This window comes from Triturus cristatus, chromosome 7 (assembly GCF_964204655.1).
Source record: "Triturus cristatus chromosome 7, aTriCri1.1, whole genome shotgun sequence".
Classification (NCBI taxonomy): domain Eukaryota; kingdom Metazoa; phylum Chordata; class Amphibia; order Caudata; family Salamandridae; genus Triturus; species Triturus cristatus.
The window spans coordinates 723111112-723131402 of NC_140590.1; the positions used below are offsets into that span (position 1 = coordinate 723111112).

A 20291-nucleotide genomic window follows, 5' to 3' on the forward strand; every position below is an offset into this window, starting at 1 on the left:
TGTTGAACCACCAGGGACATGCCCTGATGTTCCAGCCACTTCCAGAGACGAAGTGCCTCCTGACATAGGGTCCACAACCCCACCCGCCCTGTTTGTTGCAGTACCACATGGCGGTGGCATTGTACGTGAATACCTGTACTACTCTCCTTTTGAAAGAAGGAAAGAAAGCCTTCAGTGCAAGACGGCTCGCCCGAAGCTCCAGAAGGTTGATGTGGAGCCCAGACTCTGCTAGAGACCAGAGGCCTCTGATCTCTTCCTCTCCCATGTGGCCACCCCACCCCAGAAGTGATGCTTCTGTCACCATGGTGAACTCTGGCTGGAGAAGGGAGAGGAACCTGCTGTTGACCCACTTCTGGTTCGTTAGCCACCACTGCAATTGATGTGCAGCGTTCTCCGAGATCTGGACGCTAACGAAAAGATTCCCCTGATGCTGTGCCCATGTGGAACTTCAGGTCGCACTGCAGAGCCCGCATATGCCACCTGGCATAGTCCACCAGCAGGATGCAGGAGGCCATGAGGCCTCAGGGTCAGTCTGACCGACACCCAGGATAGAGGCTGAAAGATCAGAACCATAGCCCGAATATCCCAGACTCGCTGCTCGAGAGGATAAACCCAAAACTGCGCTGTGTCCAGAACAGCTCCGATGAAAAGGAACTTCTGAGAGGGAATCAGGTGTGACCTCCGCACGTTGATGGTAAACCCCAGCGAATGCAGGAGGTCGGCCATAGTCTGGAGGTGGGAGACGACAGCCTGGGGCGAGCCTGCCTTTAGCAGCCAGTCGTCAAGATAGGGGAAGACTGGAACTCAGATTTGCGCAGATGAGCTGCAACCACCGCCATCACCTTCATGAACACGCGAGGGGTGCTGGTAAGGCAGATGGGGAGTACGATAAACTGAAAGTGCTTGTGGCATACCGTGAGCCGTAGGTAACGGCGATAAGCCGGCAGGATGGGAATGAGAAAATAAGCATCCTGCAAGTCCAACACTGCCATCCAGTCTCAGGGTAGAGGGCAGACAGGACCTAAGCCAGTGTTAACATTTTGAACTTCTCTTTCCGGAGGAAAGGTTTGACATTTCTGAGATACAAGATAGGACGCGGCCCTTGTCCTTCTTGGGCACCAAAAAGTAGTGGGAATACCCACCACAACCTACTTCTGGGGCAGAAACTTGCTCGATGGCTCCCTTGGCCAAGAGATCCGTAACTTCCTGGTGGAGAAGGGCCAGGTGATCCTCCGACATGCGATGGAATAGAGGTGGCATGGATAGAGGGGTAGTCTCGAAGGGGAGGGAGTAGCCCCTTTGGACTATCTGCAAAACCCACCTGTTTAACGTGATGTTGAGCCAGTGGGGTACGTGATGGCAAACCCTGCCGCCCATTGGCGAATGAGGGCCCTCAAAGGTCGGTGCCACGTCCCCGGCCACGCAGAGGGTGGACAGCTTGTGCAGGCCTGTGGCTCTGGACAGCATGTGGCGGGGCACCCATTCCATAGCCACGAAAGGGGCAAAAAGCAGACTGCGCAGGGCGGGGGGTAGAAGAGAGGCCCAAAGACCTGGCCGTAGCCCTGGAGTCCTTAAAGCGCTTGAGCATGTAGTCTGCTTTGTCACCAAATAAGTGACAGCCATCAAAGGGCATGTCCAAAAGTGTAGCTTGGACGTCACCAGAAAAGCCAGTGGACCTCAGTCAGGCATAGTGTCGTAGCGCTACTGACATTGAAATCGTTTTGCCTAGCCCTCATCATATAGCGAACTGGGCTGCGTCTCTCCCTTAGGCAACTGCACGAGGGAGCATGCCCAGGGCCCCTCCGAGCACTGTGGCAGCACCTGTTTGACAGTGTCCCACACAGAATGGGAGTTACGGCCAAGAGACATGCGGTGTTCACCGACCGCAGTCCTAAGCTGGAGAAAGAAAACATTTCCTCCCCAAGGTGGTCCAGCTTCTTGGATTCCCTATCAGGTGGTGTGGTAGGGAATGTGCCTTTGGAAGTCGAGGCGTGGACCACCAAGCTCTCAGGGGTGGGGTGTTGGGAGAGGAAAATTGGGTCGCCCGGGGTCGGGGGAAGGCGTCGGGCAATAATCTTATCTACAGGAGCCCATGTGTTGGGCTTGGACCAAGTCCCCAAAAGGATGTCCGTGAGAGCCTCATTGAATGGTAGCAGGGGCTCCAAAGAGGCCTCTGCCGGCTGAAGCACCTCGGTTAAGAAGTTAGTTCTGACTGCCACCATAGGAAGCTCAAGGTTTAAGGTCTCAGCTGCCCTACGCAACACCACTGCGTATGATGCACCCTCCTCCTAAGCCACGGCAGGGGGGATAGCATGCCAAGGTCTGGGGAGGTGTCCAGACCACTGGCCTCACCCAATTCCTCTCTCCAGTCCGGTTCCTCTAACTGGTCTGCCAGAGGGTCCACAGACCCCTCTCGGTCCTCCTCACCCTCCTCTGGTGTCCACATCGAGTGGGAGGCTGGGGTCAACGTCGGTGGGGGACACAACCAGCGTCGGAGGGGCTGAGTTGTCGACACTGGATTCGGCGTCAGACGCGGTGTCATGAGGTCGACCGGCACTGATCCAGATCCAAGTCTGGATCCCTGGGGGACCTGCGGCGCTGAAGCCACCGGCATCGAAGGCCAAGAACCCCGAGCGCTGGCGGAGTCAGGCTGCCCAAAGATCGAGTGGAGGGCTTTATAAATACTACGAAGTTGGGCAGGGGTTGTCCCGGCACCCAGAAAGGAAGGGAGGCTCATGGTCTACCCAACTACTTTCCGCAACCGGAATCGGTTGACGGATGGGGAGAACACGTAGAGCGAGGAGGTTTCCTCGCCTTCTTTTTGTGCTTAAGACTTACACGAAGACTTCGACGATGAGTGGGGGTGATGGCTCCGTGACCGGACCGCGACCTCCCTTTTGACCGTGACCTCGAGCAGCATGGAACGGACTGCCGGGCCTCGAGAAGTTTTCGGGATCGCTCCCGCAAAGACTTGGGTTCATAGCACGACTTCGTGTCATGCTCCAAACATCAAAGGCACACAAGGTGGGGGTCTGTGACCGACATCAATTTGTGACAGGAGTCGCAAGCCTTGAAGCCAGTTCGAAACATCCCTACGTGCAACTCGAACGACTTGAAAAGATGTGGACAAAAAGTCACAAAAAGAGAGACAAAAAAGTGAATCGAGGTACCGCTCTCTCCGGATCTGCGCTGGCTGGCACGAAAAAAAAGAAATGACGTCAGCGTGCAGGGGCAGTGTATAAGTAGATACTCCGACGTAATTCTGGCGACCTACTGATGCGCAGGGGTAATGCTGAAGAAAAATTTTCCAGATCCAGTCTGACACCTGGAGGTAATTCTACGGTGAGGAATCCATAACTAATAGGCTCATTCGGATATAAGTAGATCCAGGAATTGTCCCGTGGCTTAAAGGGGCGCAGCAAGCTTGCTCTCATTGACAGACAGTGGACGTGTCACTGTCATGGGTTTAGCACATTATGTGGTGGTGACAGTGTACCATGTTTTGCGAATCCATAGTTGAGACCAGACCTTTTTATGTGGCCTATTAGCCCACTTGTGCAAAGATCTGCTTCTATGAGCTTTCCTAGCTTTTAGCAATAACATCCTGAGTGTATGCTGTACGTGGTTGTGATGTAGCCTGTGTAGCACATGCATGGTGTGTGTGAAAGTGAGTCAGAGTATTGGAGGCCTGTGGGGTCTATTTTGGATACCTTAGACCTGGCATTTGCACAAAATTGGTTACGTTATTTTTCCAGAACGTGGAAGTGTATTGATGGCATTCCTGGAGTTGGAGGGAAAAGATGTGGACCCTGAAGTGAGGAGAGTGAAGACAGTGCTCCTTTAGGGCTGTGATTAAGCCTTTACTACCAAAAAGCAGTTTATTAGTCTTTTTGAATACTGCCATTTGGCAGATGGTAAGAGAGAAGGTTGGGACTGTAGACTATGTTGTACAGAGGTGAAGAAAGCTTTAGGTAGGCCTGCTCTTTTCTCTTTCTCTTGGAGTTTGGCTAATTACAGCCAGGTGCCAAAGCCCCACGCCTCTTTGTGCTTAGTTTGTGGGTGCTCCAGGCTGGAGACTACCCTGCTGTGAGAAACATCACTTTACAACAAAGGCCGTTCCTGGGGAGCAATATGGAAAGAATACTTAAAAGGAGAAGAACCCCACATCTCCTGTCTGAGTTTGGTGTATAAAAATTGTACACCCACTGCCTTACTTATGTTCCAGTTCCACTTTTTCTATGACTAAGGAAGGAATGCTCACAAAGTACTCATAGAACTGCTGTGCAACCAAACTGGTGCCTGCAAAATAGCCAACCTCCCAGAGGTGAGGTTACAGCAAATAAAGTCTGGATCTCTTGCTGTCTGCGCCCTAAATACTGCCGGTCTGTTGAGAGAGTAAAATAGCCTGCCAACCCTGCAGGAGGAGTATCTGTCTAGGAGGAGTTATGTGCAGCATGTCCCCGGTGTCTGTGGGAAACCCTGAAGAGAAACTAAGGAGAGCTATCTGAAGACCCTGGTGTTTGTTGGCCTGCAATCTATTTGTGCTGGTTCAAAGTAGGAATTAGAAAAACTGCAAACGTAATAGCCAAAGCCCAGTTGGGGCTGTGATCATGATTCACAGGATCTGTTTGAATGTGGAGTCAAATGCCAGAGTGATTGACCTTTGTGTCGTTGTAACTCGTCGAACAAGTTACTTAGCTTCGGTAATGATATATCTGTAAGAAACATTAGTAGTGATAGATTCCTTAACTTAGAATTAGCCCCAGGCATCAGACTGGATCCAGAAAGTTTTCATCAGCAGTACCCCTGCGTGTCGGTAGGTGGCGTTGTGCGGCTCCGTATCCGTCGTTGGCATCGTGGTCGTCAAAATGACGTCGCGGCGGCGCTACTTAGACGCCGCCCACGCGCGCTGACGTCAGTTCTGTACAAGACCTTCCGTGCCAGGAACGCAGAGCCATGCAAGATACTGACCACTGGTGCATTGAAACTAGGGCCCTGAAAGGGATGACCTTAACCCTAGAAATCAGTTCGCAGATCGGGGAGGAGGGGTGGGGCGGTAAGAAATCTATCACTACTAATGTTTCTTACAGATATATCAATACCGAAGGGAAGTAACTTGTTTATCTGAAAGAAACACATAGTGATAAATTCCTTACCTTAGAATAGATACCCCAGCAATACCAACCCCGGTGGTGGGTCTGCGAACCAAGATCACACCATGAAGTCCCGGAGAACAGAACAGCCAAAGAAGCCGTCTCTCCGGACTTGGCTGTCCAGGCAATAATGCTTAGTAAACGTGTGCAGTGAGGCCCACGTGGCTGCCTGACAGATGTCTAGCAGGGGGACACCTCGTCCCAATGCAGTAGTGGCGGCAGTTGCCCTAATTGAATGAGCACGCAGCCCCACCGGAGGCTCTTTTTTAGCCAAAGAGTAACAGGCTTTGATACACAAGATGACCCAGCGGGAGATAGTCCTCTTGTGTACCGTCCGACGTTTCTTGGTGCCAACGTAGCCAACAAAGAGTTGGTCATCCACCCGGAACTGTTGTGTGTGGTTGAGATAAAATGAGCGCACGTTTTGGGTCCAGACGGTGGAACCTCTCTTCCTATCTGGAAGGATGTGGAGGCGGAAAGAAGGTGGTCAAGGTAATAGTCTGCCCAAAGTGAAAGGCCGTAACAACTTTTGGCAAAAAGTAAAGACGGGGCCTGAGCACAACCTTGTCTGGATGGACCGACAGAAAAGGAGGTTTACAAGAAAGAGCCTGGAGCTCATTCACTCGCCTAGCGGCGGTGATGGCAACCAGGAAGGCAGTCTGCAAGGTCAAGAGACTATGAGGACAGTTGTGAAGGGGCCCGAAAGGAGCACACATAAGATAGGAACTAGAGTCAAGTCCTACTGTGGCATCACAAACGGGATAGGAGGGAAAAGGTGTGTAATGCCTTTGAGAAATCTATTTACAACCAGGGACTTGAAAAGAGAGGCCTGATCAGGAAGCCTGAGAAAGGCCGAAATGGCAGAAAGATGACCTTTGATAGTGCCAAGAGCAGAGCCCTGCCGGGCCAAAGAAAGAAGGAACAAAAGGACCTCAGAGAGAGGGGCAGAAAGGGGATCCACAGCCTTTGCTGTGCACCATGCCACAAATTTGTTCCACCTGCAGCTGTATACCACTTTAGTGGAGGGATGCCTGGCTGCCGGAATGACATCACAAACTTCAGGAGGCAAGTCAAAAGGAATCAACTGCCGCCGCTCAATCTCCAAGCAAAGAGGTGGAGGCTGGACATGTTCGGGTGGAGGACCGTCCCCTGCTGCTACAACAGAAGATCCTACCGAAGAGGCAGTCGGATCGGGGGATCGATGCTCATATTGAGTAGGTGGGGATACCATACTCTTCGAGCCCAGTCCGGGGCCACAATGATGACTTGTGCCCGGTCGCTCCTGATCTTCTTCAGCACTCTGGGCAGAAGTGGTACAGGCGGAAAGGCGGAAAACAGACCACAACTCCACTCACGACGAAAAGCGTCGCTGAGCGAGTGCAGCCTGGAAACATTGCCCGTTCTCTTTGGTGGCAAATAGATCTAACCAAGGCTCTCCTCACTGCTGAAAGAGACCATGCGCCACCTCACAGTGAAGACGCCATTTGTGATCCATCATGTGAGGGTGCGACACTGATGGCGAAGCCTGTCCACTGGCGTTTGATGGGCCTGAAAGTTCGGACTAGGAAGGTTTGGAGGCAGTGGTGGCCGGGGTGGAGGTGGACTCATCTGCCACAGCGGAACCCGCAGCCGCGCTGGAATTGTTGTTGCGCAGGCTTGTGGCTCTGTTGCGAACGCTGCAGGGCACCCCTTCTGGTGACACGAAAGGAGCAAAAAGCAGAAGGCGGAGGAGGGCGGACTGCAGAGAGTCCCTAGGACTTGGCCGTAGCCCGTGCATCCTTAAACCGCTCCAACGCTCTGTCTGCTTCGTCGCAGAAGAGGAGACGGCCATCAACGTGCATGTCCATAAGTATGCTATGGACATTCCCGGAAAATCCAGTTGTCCTCAACCAGGCATGGCGACGAATCGCCACCGTCGTTGCAATCGATCTTCCCAGTAAGTAGGCGGTGTCTAGGCCAGAACGAATCATAAACTTAGCTGCGCCTCTCCCCTCTGCAACAGCCTGGGAGAGAGCTGTCCGGTCCTCTTCCGGACACTGAGGCAGCACTTGCGCCACCGTATACCACAGAGAGTGGGAGTAACGGCTCAAGAGGCATGCAGTGTTCACGGACCGCAGCGCAGAACTTGCCGAAATAAAAATCTTCTTTCCAAGCTGATCCAGTTTCTCGGATGCCCTATCCGGTGGTGCAGAAGGGAAGGCGGTTGGAAAAGCAGAGGCTTTGACAACCAAGCTCTCGTGGGTGGGTTGTTAGGAGAGCAAAATGAGGTCACCCGGAGCCGGGAGATGGCATCGGGCCACGTTCCTATCCACAGGAGCCCCTGTGGTGGGCCTGGACAAGGTGCCCAAAAGAACGTCGGAAAGTGCTTCATTGAAGGGGAGCAGCGTCTTCGCAAACGTAGCTGCTGGCTGAAGCACTTCTGTCAGGAGGTTAGTCCTGATGGCTACAGTAGGGAGCCTCAGCCGCCCTACGCAACACCACAGCATAACTAGCACACTCCTCCGTAGCCACAGTAGGAGGAGAAAGCATGCCAAGATCTGGTGAAGTATCCAGACAACTGGCTTCCCCCAACTCCTCTGCCCAGTCCTGTTCATCCTCGCAATCAGCTGCGAGAGGGTCCTCAGACCCCTCCCAGTCCTCCCCTTCCTCCTTAGGCCGTTCCACAGGCCGAAAATAAGGAGCAGGGACATGGGGATAGAAATCCCAGAGTAACGTCGAGAACGGCATCGATCAAAGTTGGCCCGATGCCGCGTCCCCTTCAGGCTGAAACCATGGTCCACGTCATCCGGAGGAGCGGGCGACGTCGGTGGAGGTGTTATGAGGTCGACCGGGATCCAGCCCTGGATCCAGGGGGGTCCTGCGGCACTGAGGCTGGAAAAGGCAGCGACGCTGGGGCCTGAGCCGCCGTTGATGAAATGAAAGGACGCCCAGTCGGGACAGCGGGCCGAAGGCGCACCAGCGCGACCCGACGGCCCAAAGAGGCGAGCCATGGCCGACAGAAATTCCTGTATTTGGGCCGGAGTCGCCGGCGACCCGGAAAGGGTGGGTGGGCCGGTGGTGACACCACAGGCTCAGACGGTGCCGCAGGGAGGCCTCACCCGCACCATCAGCCGCGTCGCGCGACCGGCCAGGGGAAGTCAGAGAACGATGACGTTTCTTCGACTTCTTGTGCTTCGCCTTACCTGACCCCGATTGCGAAGACTTGGATCCCAAAGATCGATGGTGATGACTCAGCGCACGGTCCCTCGACCTTCCACGGGACCTGGACCTCGAACGGCGCAGAGCCGACTGCCGGGCCTCCAGCAGCTTTCGGGACTGCTCCCACAAAGACTTTGGTGCCGTAGCACGGCAGTCAAAGCACGACTTGGGGTTGTGGTCGCACCCTAGGCAGAAAAGACACACTTGGTGCGGATCCGTCACCGACATCATGCGGTGACAGTCCTCGCAGAACTTAAAACCGGGCATCCTAACTGCGCCAGGAGTCGAAGATTCGATGAAAAATAGAGACAAAAAGGCCTCAAAAAGTCAGTCAAAAAATGACTGGGGGTACCTGATCTGCGCTTGCTGGCGTGGAAAAAGAAAGAACTGACGTCAGCGCGTGTGGGCGGCGTCGCCCGCAACGTCATCTCGGCGACCACGACGCCGACGACGGATGCGGAGCCGCACGACGCCACCTACCGACGCGCAGGGGTACTGCTGACAAAAACTTTCCGGATCCAGTCTGACGCCTGGGGGTAATTCTAAGGTGAAGAATAGATCACTATGTGTTTCTTTCAGATACTATGTTTGACCAGTCAAAGAGACTGCATCTACAGAGGCCCCAACTGCTGTGACACTGACCTGTAGTCCAACTGGGGCCTCAAAAGCCAAAAATAATCCTTTTTGCTTTGTCTGGGCACATTGCTCAAAGGCTGAACCAGCAAATTAAATGCAACTAACAGATGGCACTGTTGGCTGAGGAGCAACCTCTGTGGAGAGAGGGTGCCAGTGTGATGCAGAGAAGTCAGCTCCACCTATCCAACAGGTACTGAACTCTGTGTCCTAAGACTGAGAACTAAGACTAGAGAACACTAAATTAATTTCAGGAGTCACCTACCTGTACATCAGCCATGAGCACGTTATTTCCTCATAACACATAGAAAATGGGAGGCCCAATAAACTGGATCCGGAGAGTAGATCGGGGGAAAATAGCTGATGGGGTACATCATATTAATGACAATGGCACTAAATTGCATAGGATTGCATTCTAGTGTGCATTAAAGTAGTTTTACTTCTTGAAAAGATAGACATTGGGTCGGATATTCATTTATTGGTTTGCTGTGTGGTTGTTGCAGCCTGAGCTTAAATACACCCACGCTGCCTCCCTGAGATGTCTGTGACTGCATGCCACAGCTACCACGGGCAACCAAGTGTTGAAAGGGTTGTACTTTGTACTTGGCTTTGTCTGGTAAGCCATAGTAGGACAGACCCCAGGATATCAGCAGAGGAAAATTCCCTCAATCCCTATGACTGAGACCTAGAAAAGTGTTACGTTTTCTGACCTTTTTGTTTCAACCACATATGTAAAGCTCAAGGAACAACACTTACAGCTGTAGTTATGCTAAGGGTTCAAATGAATTCATTTAAGCTGCTCAATATACATACCGAGGAGGTGATATCGATGTGGAATATAACTGGCCTTCTTTCATACATGGAGCTCAGGAAAGGTAGGAGTGAGCAGAGCACTTTACTTTCATCCACAAAAGGATCAATCATGCGAATTGTTTTTAGTGTCAAGCTCTTGTCCGCATAGGTTTCCTGAAGATTCTTGTGGAGTCTCTTTACATAGAGAGATTTCCCTAGAACCAATTATAAGTTAATAGTTAAAAACACACACACACACACACACACACACACACTTGTGACATATTTAGGATCAGCAAAAATGTAAGCTAAGCACATGAAAGCAGGGAAGCAAAATGTTAAAACAAATGGGAATAAGAACTTTATTTATTGCTTACTGTTGTTTCCAAAACTCACCTACTGCTGCTCTCTTTGAGGACACAATTCCAACACATGTTCTGTTTTTGAAAACAGCTGCTGCTGAGGGGATATCCTTGGTTACAGCAAAATGGTTGTTGAGATACTCCTGCACCTTCTTTGCTGGCTCCAGTGGCACCACATGCACTTTATACTGACTAAAGACAGAGGGTATGTAGTTGTGCTCTTTGTTGGAGTTGCAGAGGAGCACCAAATTGTAGTCCTGTGCAGCTTGCGACTGAAGTTTCTGGAATAAATGCTCCGCCCTGTAGCCAACATCATAACACAGTTCATCCGCGTACAGAGCTGTGTAAATCTTCTGTCCAGGATAGCCCTGGGTGAGGCACCTCCTCAGGAACAACTCCACCTGCTCGAAGGTCGTTTCTGGGGTGCACAGCAGCACTTCATCATAAGTAGGGAGTTCCTCCTTAGGACTGTGCATGTAAATGGCTAGAGCACAAGGCAGGATCTCAGCATGAGGGCAAAGAATAAGATTAGGTCGGCCACAACTTAGACTCGGAGGCAATTTTCGGTTTATGGTTTCAGTTTTTTGTGCCAGAATCGAAAGACTAAGTCCAAGTGCCTCAATATTCATACAGCCAGGAACTAAGGAGCTCATACAGGTCATGTAAGAATCCCAGATCAGACCTAGTTTGTTGACTATTCGGTCCTCATTTTTCAGATAAGTCTTAAGATCCTTGATGTTCCTTATTTCCTCTGAGTAGGTCTCCCTAAGTGAAGGCTCTGTATTAGCTCCCTGTGAAATACTCATACCGGTCATTCTATTTTTCAACAAGTGCAACTTGTGCTTGGAAACCATCTCCATAAGGCTGTGCTTGTTACAACTGGGCTGGATGAATGAGAGCATCATAAGGGCTTCCTTACTGACGGCAGCTCGCTCAAACTGCTGGCCCAGATAGACAAGTTGCTCTGCCGTGTAGTAATTAAGATAATAGTACTGAGAACGTTTACTCTCTATGAAGGTCTTCCACTGCATCAGGAAATGCTCCATCCTTTTGCAGATGGTGGGGAGCAGTTCAGTTAGCTCCCCTTGAACATCAATCCTTCCAATGACTGGCAAGTTGAAGTCCATACTAAGAGAAATCTCACTCTCAGAGGAACAGTATACCTTGGCTTCCCATTTCCTGAACAGAACATTACCAGAAGAGTGTAAATCAATAAAGGACATGGCAAGCCTGTAGACATCAGAGTGAACCTGGAGTGAGAGAAAAAGCAACCACAATTACAAATTATATGTCTTTTTCTGAAACGAGTTGTTTCAGAAAGAAGTCTACACATGTTAAGTAAGAGTAACCTCTAGGACCTATAACTGTTGCTCTCTAAACGTTGTAGTGTAAGAAAATAAATACTTTACCATTATCAAGGCAGCATCTCTAAGGAAAAGGTCATTAAAACATTGTCAAGTGTTCTTCACAGGGATTACACCACTTTACTAACTGGCAGCCTCCATGATCTTCCTAATTGAGCCACCCACTTGCCCCTTATTGTGACTCATAACAGCCATAGGGCCAACGAGTTAGGGAAAGCGGAATAGTATTTTGCATATAATCACACAGGAGTTCAGGATTTACAACAGTAATGCAACTTGCTAAATGTCTTTAACACAAGCTATGTGGGTTATTAAACCATTTCCACTTACACAGCATTACCCTAAGTGGACACCAAAAAACGTCACTAATAGACTAAAGAATATCATTGTTTTCATCAAAATCCACCTAGTAGTGCCATATGCCATTCATTTACATTTCAATCCTTTTTTTTTTTTTAGATAAAATTGCTTGTGGAATTGCCTTTATTTGCTTTACTAATGGCATATGCCAATGCAATCTACATTCGATCTGGATATGGTCTTTTTCATGACAGCCTGATCAATATTCTGTCAAAAAACATACTTGCCACTCACCATTTTAAATACAGTACTCATATGGCCGCATTTAGAACATCTGCCGATAGCGGTAGAACTCACAGGTGCCGATTGTGAGAAGTTGGCCTGATATATGATTGTCCACTAGTTCTAGTGGGCACCCTTTATCAGTCCAAACAACCCTTATGGTGATTGGTTGTAAAGTCAACCTTATAGACCAGCTATCCTAGTGGTAGCATTGACAAAGCAGTCTTAGGCTAAAACTTCAGAGGGCATGTGAAGCCAGCTGTTTTACCAGAACAATCCTTTGAACACCAAATGAAAGGACACCACACAAGATATATATCAAATATATATGTATTTATTCTAAACAGGATACCTCAGTTCTCTTTATGAGGGCCGAGGTCAAAGTACAAAGCTTAAATAACACACTTTAAGTTGCACATATACAGTCGCGCCCTAGGGGCGGAGGAAACCTTATACTAAGAAAGTGGTATAAGTACCACAACAGAAATGCAGAGTAGGCCTAGGGCATCGCTGGAGCTACACTAAACAACCTATAGTTAGGTAGTGGGAGGCCCACGGGAGGCGCGTGCAGTGTCTAAACTCACACGCGGGTTCTCATAGGGGTACAATGGGAACGAAGAAGTCAGATTTAAATAGATTCAGGACACTTGCGGTCAAGCTAGGAAAAAACCCTCCTATACTAGGACACTAGGATAGTCACTACCCACGGGAGCACCGGAGTACTCGTTTTACCTCACCCAGGGAAGCCGGGTGCATAGGTGCCAAAGCGTGTCGGGTTTCGTTGTTGTTTCCTATGGAGACCTGCAAAGAAGTGCTGCAGGAGACCAGGTGCAAAGTGTCTGGATTGATCCAAGGGTGAATCGGAGTAGTGGAGAACCTGAAAGCAGAGGGGACAGAGTCTGGGTCACTAGCCAGTGACCAGGAAGGAATCAGGTGTCGCCGAGTGCTTCAGGTGAAGAAATGGGAACTTGTCTCCGCAGCCACGTGGTCCAGGAGGTGCTAATGAAGATCAGGAGCCGGACTCGAGCTGTCCCACGACGGATCTGGAGGCCGGCAGTGTCCGTACCTGGATGGGAGTCAACAAGCCTTGGCCAACGCAATCCACGCAGGATGTGAAGATTCATGTCAGAACAGACCAGCAAGCTCTGTGGGGCTTCTCCTTTGCAGGGAAGCAGGAGCAAGTCGGGAGCAACCAGACCAGCAGTAGGAAGAAAAAGGATCGTCTTCAGAGGGCTCACTAGCCAACGGGCTAGCAACCGGGAAGACGGCGTCGAGCAGGAAACTGCAGAAGAGCCCCACACAGTCCTCGTGGAGTATGGAGGGCTGAGCTTCGGTGCAGTGGGGCTCGGGTAAGGGGTATCTCAGTCCCCAATGCACAGCCTCGAGGATACCTCAGGAGCAGCGCAGGTCAGCAAGTCGCAAGATGGCCAGGGCGTCTGGTCCCACGTTTCTCGTGTCCACCACGGGTCTCAGCTTTGCTGTGGATGTGGTTAAAGGTCGGAGAAGTCTAGAAGTCCAGTTCCTGTGGATCAGAGTCAGGAGCGTCGACAAAGCAAACCGGCAGTTAGCTGGTTGGTGCCTGTTTGCACAGGGTGGTCACTCCTTGACCACAAGGGAGATTCTTCAGCCTTCTGGTTGTAGAATGTCGAAGGTCCAAGAGTTTTGTATCAGATTGTCGGTCCAGGATAGTCTAAAGTCTCTAGACTCAGCTCCTAGCTTTATACTAAACTAAGGGGCTGGATTACCTACTAGGTCCCTCTTATGGGTGGGACCAGGGAGGGGGGTGGCTACACCCCCTTCCCTTTGTCCAGTTTCGTGCCAGAGCAGGGCTGGAGTGCCCCAGCAACTGGTTTGAACCGGGCTATGCATGGAGCACCTTGTGTGCCCCAGGCAGTGTCTCGTTTCATTCAACCCACCCTGCCCCAATACACTAAAGGATGTCTGGGGAGGTGCTTGCAACTCCCCGGACAGGAAACCTATTGTCCAGGCCTCCCTTGCTGGAAGGGCTCCCAGCTGCAGGAGGTCAGACTTGTGTCGGTGGCAGCAGCATCCATTTTGTGATGCTGAGGTTCGAGTTAGCTTTCACCGGGTACAGTAGCCACTACATGTCTTCTCCCCCTTGAAGGGCGGAATGCTACCCCCGTCGCCAGAATTGGAGAGGGGGTAGTATTCTAAAGCATATGACACCTTACACGACATGTTTTGATAAAGCCAAACCAAAGTTAGCATTTAACCGCGAGGATTATAATGCACTTAAGAGTATATGGTAGACGATATCATAGAACAGCTATAAGGACATGGTTCCGAAAGCTGCAGACAGGCTCAGCTCATGCTTGAGCACCATCTCACATAATACCAAGCACTCTGCCTTCAGGATTGTCAAGGCCTGTCATAGGAGTGACTGATAGGTAACTATGTGTCTATATATAGGTTTAGATATAGGTATACTATATCTAAGCAAGGGGTGATTACACCATCTTGCCCCAGCTGAGTGATCAGCCAGTGGTGTCAATTTAAGAGGGCCAGCCAGGGGTGGCATAATACATGCTGCAGCCCCTGGTAGGCCTTGGGTGCAACTATGCCCTGGGTACCTATGGTACACTGTACAGGGACTGACAAGGGTGACCCAATATCCAATCTGGCATGTACCTAAAGTACATGGTATCAATTTAGAGAGAGAACTGCTGGGCTCAGGGTCTGATTAGCAGGCCCACAGCCACACTAAAGTCGAAAAACCAGTGGAGCAAAAGCAAAAAGTGGGGGTGAACATAGGAAGCAGACCCTACTGTCCTACACTGATATTCAGGGTCCACCCCCTGAATTAGAGGTGGGGGAACAGCAGGATTTCCATTGGTGGATCCTCAGTTGGCTGGCCGAACAGAAACTGACAGCAGCCCATCCACCACTGGGCTGCCTGCTCGCGACCGGTCTGCCTTATTTAAGGCAGGATGACAGTCACTGTTTTCCCTACCTGGGTCAGTCATTCAAGGCCAGATGGTTGCATGCATGTTCCTCAAAAAATGGCACCTATATTTTAGGAATTTGTTTCAGTAACAAAAAGTGTAAGGCAGAGTTTTCACTGGTCTGGTGGGCTGCCTGCCATGGTCGGAGTCCCTTTTGGTGCCTCCAGTCATAATTATAAGACACTGAGTATCACTGGATAGTATTAGAACACATACAAAGTACCATAATGAAAAACGGATATTCACAAATGCCCAGGATCCATCCCACATTCTCTACTCAGACTATTTAACTACAGACCCACGTTTATCCACCTATGATTGGAAGTGTATTACTGACCTGAGAAGAAATGTGTGGGCTGTATGACTGAAGCAGCACTAGGGACAAGATATTTAGTTACTACGGTGGGTAACTGATTACCCTGACAACCCAGCATCATGGGGCATGCAAATGAATAGATTGGCAGGCATTATTTTCAGTGTTTAGGCAGTAACTCACCATCTGGCATATGATTTAGTACAAGAAGTTTTTCATAAGAGCTCCATTAAACTGGTCGCAGCTTTGCAGATGAAGCCAATAATTAATGCTTCTCGCATTGCCTTGGGTATTACTATGTGGACATGAATGCCCATTGATGAAGGATGCCCAAGAGTTTATCGCTCCTCAGGGTACAAAACACATTCCAAATGGCATTTCACGCTAATTTGACTGAAGCACCTGCCAATGCAGCCTAGACTAATAAAGCAAAGAATAAATAAACACAATTAGCATCAATATACTGACACAAATAGCTTTCTAGACTGATGAAAAAATCATCAGATCTAGGAAGAAATGAAGATTTCTCTGTCACCTTCTAACAGAGGCATTGGTAAACACGTCGAAAGCAAATCTTGTTGTAGACAAAACTCAAAACTTTAGTTGAAAGAAAACGTGTTTTCTAAAATCAACTATGCTCTTCAGGAAACAGAGGTAATGATTCTCATTTTAGAAATATGTATCTCACTGTTGCTTTAGGTTGCTGTGACTATCACTAAAAACACGTTAATTTCCTTCTGTGACGCTTTTTCTGGTGGCTCCTCTATCTAACCGCAGATTCCTCACCTTGTGAATAGTCCCACCAGGTGTCATCAGTAACTCTGAGAACCGGACTGGTGGGTGGCATCGTGAGGATCCATGCTGATGTTGTTCTGCTCTGGAAGCCATGTGCAGAGATGCATATAGGTGCCACCTAAGCATTCTGTCGACAGTTGCTTTCAAGGTTCTACGCGCCCCGAAACAAGGAGCACAATATAGACAAATTGGTTTAGTCCAGTGTGCATATCTCTACCTTTCGGACCTTTTTAGATGGAAAAAGAGTTCCGTTCAAATATGGGAAGAATCTGTGGTTAGATAGAGTAACCACCAGTAAAGCATTACATAAGGTAGGTAACTTGTTCTTCTCATGAATACTACTAACCGCAGACTCCTCACCTTGTAAACAGACACCAAAGCAGTACCTTCCAGGTAGTGGGGGTGTAAACTAACTCAGATCAAAAAGTCCTGCAGGACTAAGCAAGAAAAGTGCCGGTCTCGTCAGACCTGGTTGTCAATGTAATAGTGCTTTATGAATATATGAACTGACACCCAGATAGATGCATGGCAAATGACCAGGACAGGCACCCAGCGTGCCAATGCACTGGTAGTAGCCTTGGCACGGGTGGAGTGAGCCCTTAAATGTGTTGGGCCTGCTTCTTGGACAGTATATAGTGGATTTTGATGCACAGAATAATCCAACGCGATATGGTCCTTTTCTGCATTGCCTTGTCCATCTTAGCCCTATTGAATCCAATTAAGAGCTAATCGTTCACACAATGCTCCTTGATATGATGAATATAGAAACTCAGGGCTCTTTCAGGATCGAGCTGATGAATTATCTCCTACTTAGAGAGGTGGGGTGACAAATGCTGGAAGAGTGATTGTTTGCCCGACATGACAGGAGTGACCCCTTTCAGTCACCTGCTTGTCTGGAAAGTAGTGTACAGTGGGTTGGCAGAGATGGCTGGTAGCTCCCTTACATGCCTTAGAAGTGTTATGGTGATAAGGATAACTGTCATGATAGTGAGAAGCCGAAATGGACAGCGCAGAAGCAACTCAAAAGAGTACACATGAAGAATGTGAGGTCTAAATTCAGGTCCCACTGAGACATATTTAAAGATGAAGGTGGGAACAGTGGTGCAAACTTTCCAAAAAAATGCATCACACCAGGTGATTTAAATAAGAAAGACTGATCCGGCACCCATAAAAAAGCTGATATTGTAGATTGGAACCCTTAATTGTCCACAAAGCAAGTACTTGCTGGGATAAGAACAACAGAAAAAGCAACACTTCATATAGTTTGACTTACAGGGTGTCCAACTTCAGAGTACTGCACCAAACCAAAAACTTGTCCCAACGGTAGGTGTGTACTGATTTAGAGGAAGGATGCCTGGCTGCTAAGGTAACATCTATGACTTAAACAGCAAAATCGAATGCAGTCAACTGTCACCCCTCAATCTCCAAGCATGGAGATGAAGATTACATAGGCCCAGGTGCAGGACTTTGGCCTGCTGCTGCAACAGAAGATCCTCCAGAGGAGATAACCTGATCAGAGGATAGATGCTCATGCCTAGGAGTTTTGGGTACCACACCCTTCTGGACCAGTCTAGTGTAACAAATATGCCTTGGTCCTGGTTACCCCTGATCTTCTTCAGACTCGGGCAGGAGAGGAAGCTGGGGAAGCCATACAGTTCAGAGGTCCACTCTAGATGGAATATATCTCAGAGAGGCATCCTGGAAACTCCAGCGTCCAAAATTGCTGACATTGCATGTTCTCTACTGGGCAAAGAAATTGAGTCAGTGTTTCTTCCAGTCACAGAAGATACCCTAGCACCATATCAGGATGTAACTGCAACTCATGGTCTGCTAGGCATCGCTGACTGAGTTTGTCCACCCTGGCATTTAAAGATTCCGCCAGGTGGTCTGCCACAAGGAAAATCCCCGGGCAATGCAGCCACTTTCAGAGGAATAGCTCCTTCAGAGAGAAAATCCACTCCACCCTGTTTGTTGTCTAGAGGCACCAGTACTAGCCTCCTTTTGATAGTGGATAGGAAGGCTTTCAACATCAAGTGAATGGTCCACAACTCCAGCAGATTGAAGTGGAGCCAGGCTTCAGCCAGAGAACAGATGCCTCTGATCTCCACCTCTGTCAATTCGCCTCCCCAACCCAGAAGTGATGCGTCTTTCACCACTGTGTTCTCTGGGTAAGGTAAAGAGAGGAATCTGTCATTGACCCCATCCCGATCCATCATCCACCACTGCAGATCTTTTGCATCCTCCGCCAAAGTTTGGACTTGATCAGAGAAATCCCCTAGGAGATGTGCTCAATAGGACTACAGATTCTACTGTACAGCCTGCTTATGACATCTGGCATGCTTCACCTGCAGGATGTAGGGGGCAAGTGGTGCCAGCAGCTTTCAAGTCATCCTCTCTGAGATCCAGGACAGAGGGTTAAACATCAGTATCATAGCCTGAATGTTCTGGCTCTCTGCTCTTGGGGGGAAGACATGAAACTGTACCATGTACGTATTGGCTCCGATGAATGGGAATGCCTGAGAAGGAGTCAGGTGTGACTTCAGCATGTTGATAGTGAACCTCAATCCCACTGATGTTAGGAGGTTAGCCAACATTTTTGTGAAAACCCCAGGGACATTGGTGGGGCCAAAGGGAGAAGTGCAAACTTTAAATGCTCTTGTCCCATCATGAAACGCAGATAGCTTATTGGGCCTGCAGGACAGGGATGAGGAAATAAGTGGCCCGCAGGTCCAATAGTATCATCCAGTGTCAAGGGCAGAAAAGACCAGGGCTAGAGTGAGCATCTTGAACCTGTACTTTCGCAGAAAGCGAAGGTCTAAAATAGGAAGAAGGTGTACATCCTTTTTGTTGCACCAACAAGTAGAAGGAGTAACAGCCACTGCTTGCCTCTGATGCTTGGGACCCTCTCTATGGCTCCTTGGGCCAGAAGGGCTTGCACTTCCTGCTGCAACATGGACAGGTAATGTTTTGTCTGCCAGCCAGAAGGTGGTGGAAGTTGCAGCGGAGTGGGATAAAAATGAAAGGCTGTAGACCAGAGAGACAATTTGAAGGATCCACTTTTTAAAAATAATTCTTTGCCACCCTGGGAGAAAAAGATGGATCTTGCCTGAAGCAGGTGGCTGTGTGTCTGGAAGGACACAGTAAAATGATTTTGTAACTGCAGCAGCTAGGGGAACTGGACTGCACACTGCTCCTGATTACCATGTGAGCCGACTTGGCAACAAAATTGCTGGAGGCTTGCTGGGCTTGACGTGAGGCAAGTGTTGATATTGGTAGCCCCTACAGAAGCCACAGAGACGGCGAAATTGTTGATAAAATTGTCTCAACAGGGCAGACAGGCCAATGGAGCATGCCTTGGCCTGCTATCTTTAAATCGCTCAAGTCTGCTTACTCGCCAAAGAAACAAGAACCGCTGAAGGGCATATCCATTAACGAGGATGGGATGTCCTGGAGAAACCAGTAGACTGCATCCAGGTGTGTCTTCTAAGTGCTAACCGATGCCTATTGCCCAGCCTAAGCAATCAATAGTACCCAACCCACAGCTTTGTCGCATTACGTCTGTCCAAAGTCGCTCCAGTGAGAGAGGCCCAGTGGTCCTCTGGTATGGTAGACAAAACCTTGGACACAGAATCCCAACTTGCATGGGAGTAGCAGCCAAAGAGAAACCTGGCACTGACCGAGTACAGAGCAAGGCTGTTGGAGGAAAACATGCACTTGTCGAAGGTCTAAATGTGCATTAATTACCAGCCCAGTGGAGTTGTAAGGAAGGCATTTAGGATAACACTATTAGTAGACGCTTGCACTACTAACCTTTAAGGGGTCGGTTTTCAAACAAAAATACAGGATCACTAGCCGTAAGGCAATGACCCAAAGCAATTTTACGACTTACTAGAGGTATTGAGCATGGCTTCGCTCATTTCCCTAGAAGGGAAGGAGACTCATTAAAAGGCAGTAGAGACTCTGTGTGTGTTTCAGCTTATTAAAGGACTTCGGTCAGGACATTTGTCTTGACCTCCTCAGCTGCCCTCCACATTACCAAAGTAAAGGAGGCACTGTCCTCAGTAGCAGGCAGAGGGGGCGAAACCAATCCGGAGTGCAGAGAAGTGTCCAGACCACCAGCATATTGCAATTCCTCA

General features: G+C 49.4%; 1 protein-coding gene across 2 annotated transcripts in view; it reads right to left on the minus strand.

Moving 5' to 3' along the window:
• RNF213 (ring finger protein 213) overlaps positions 1-20291 on the minus strand; it is a 2329248-nt gene that overhangs the window by 997176 nt on the left and 1311781 nt on the right. For both annotated transcript variants that reach the window (XM_085617427.1, XM_085617426.1), the window contains exons 24-25: positions 10173-11388; positions 9798-9991 (exon numbers count right to left, since the gene is read on the minus strand). In XM_085617427.1, coding sequence (XP_085473553.1) covers positions 9798-9991; positions 10173-11388 — 1410 coding nt within the window. The remainder of the gene's footprint in view (positions 1-9797; positions 9992-10172; positions 11389-20291) is intronic.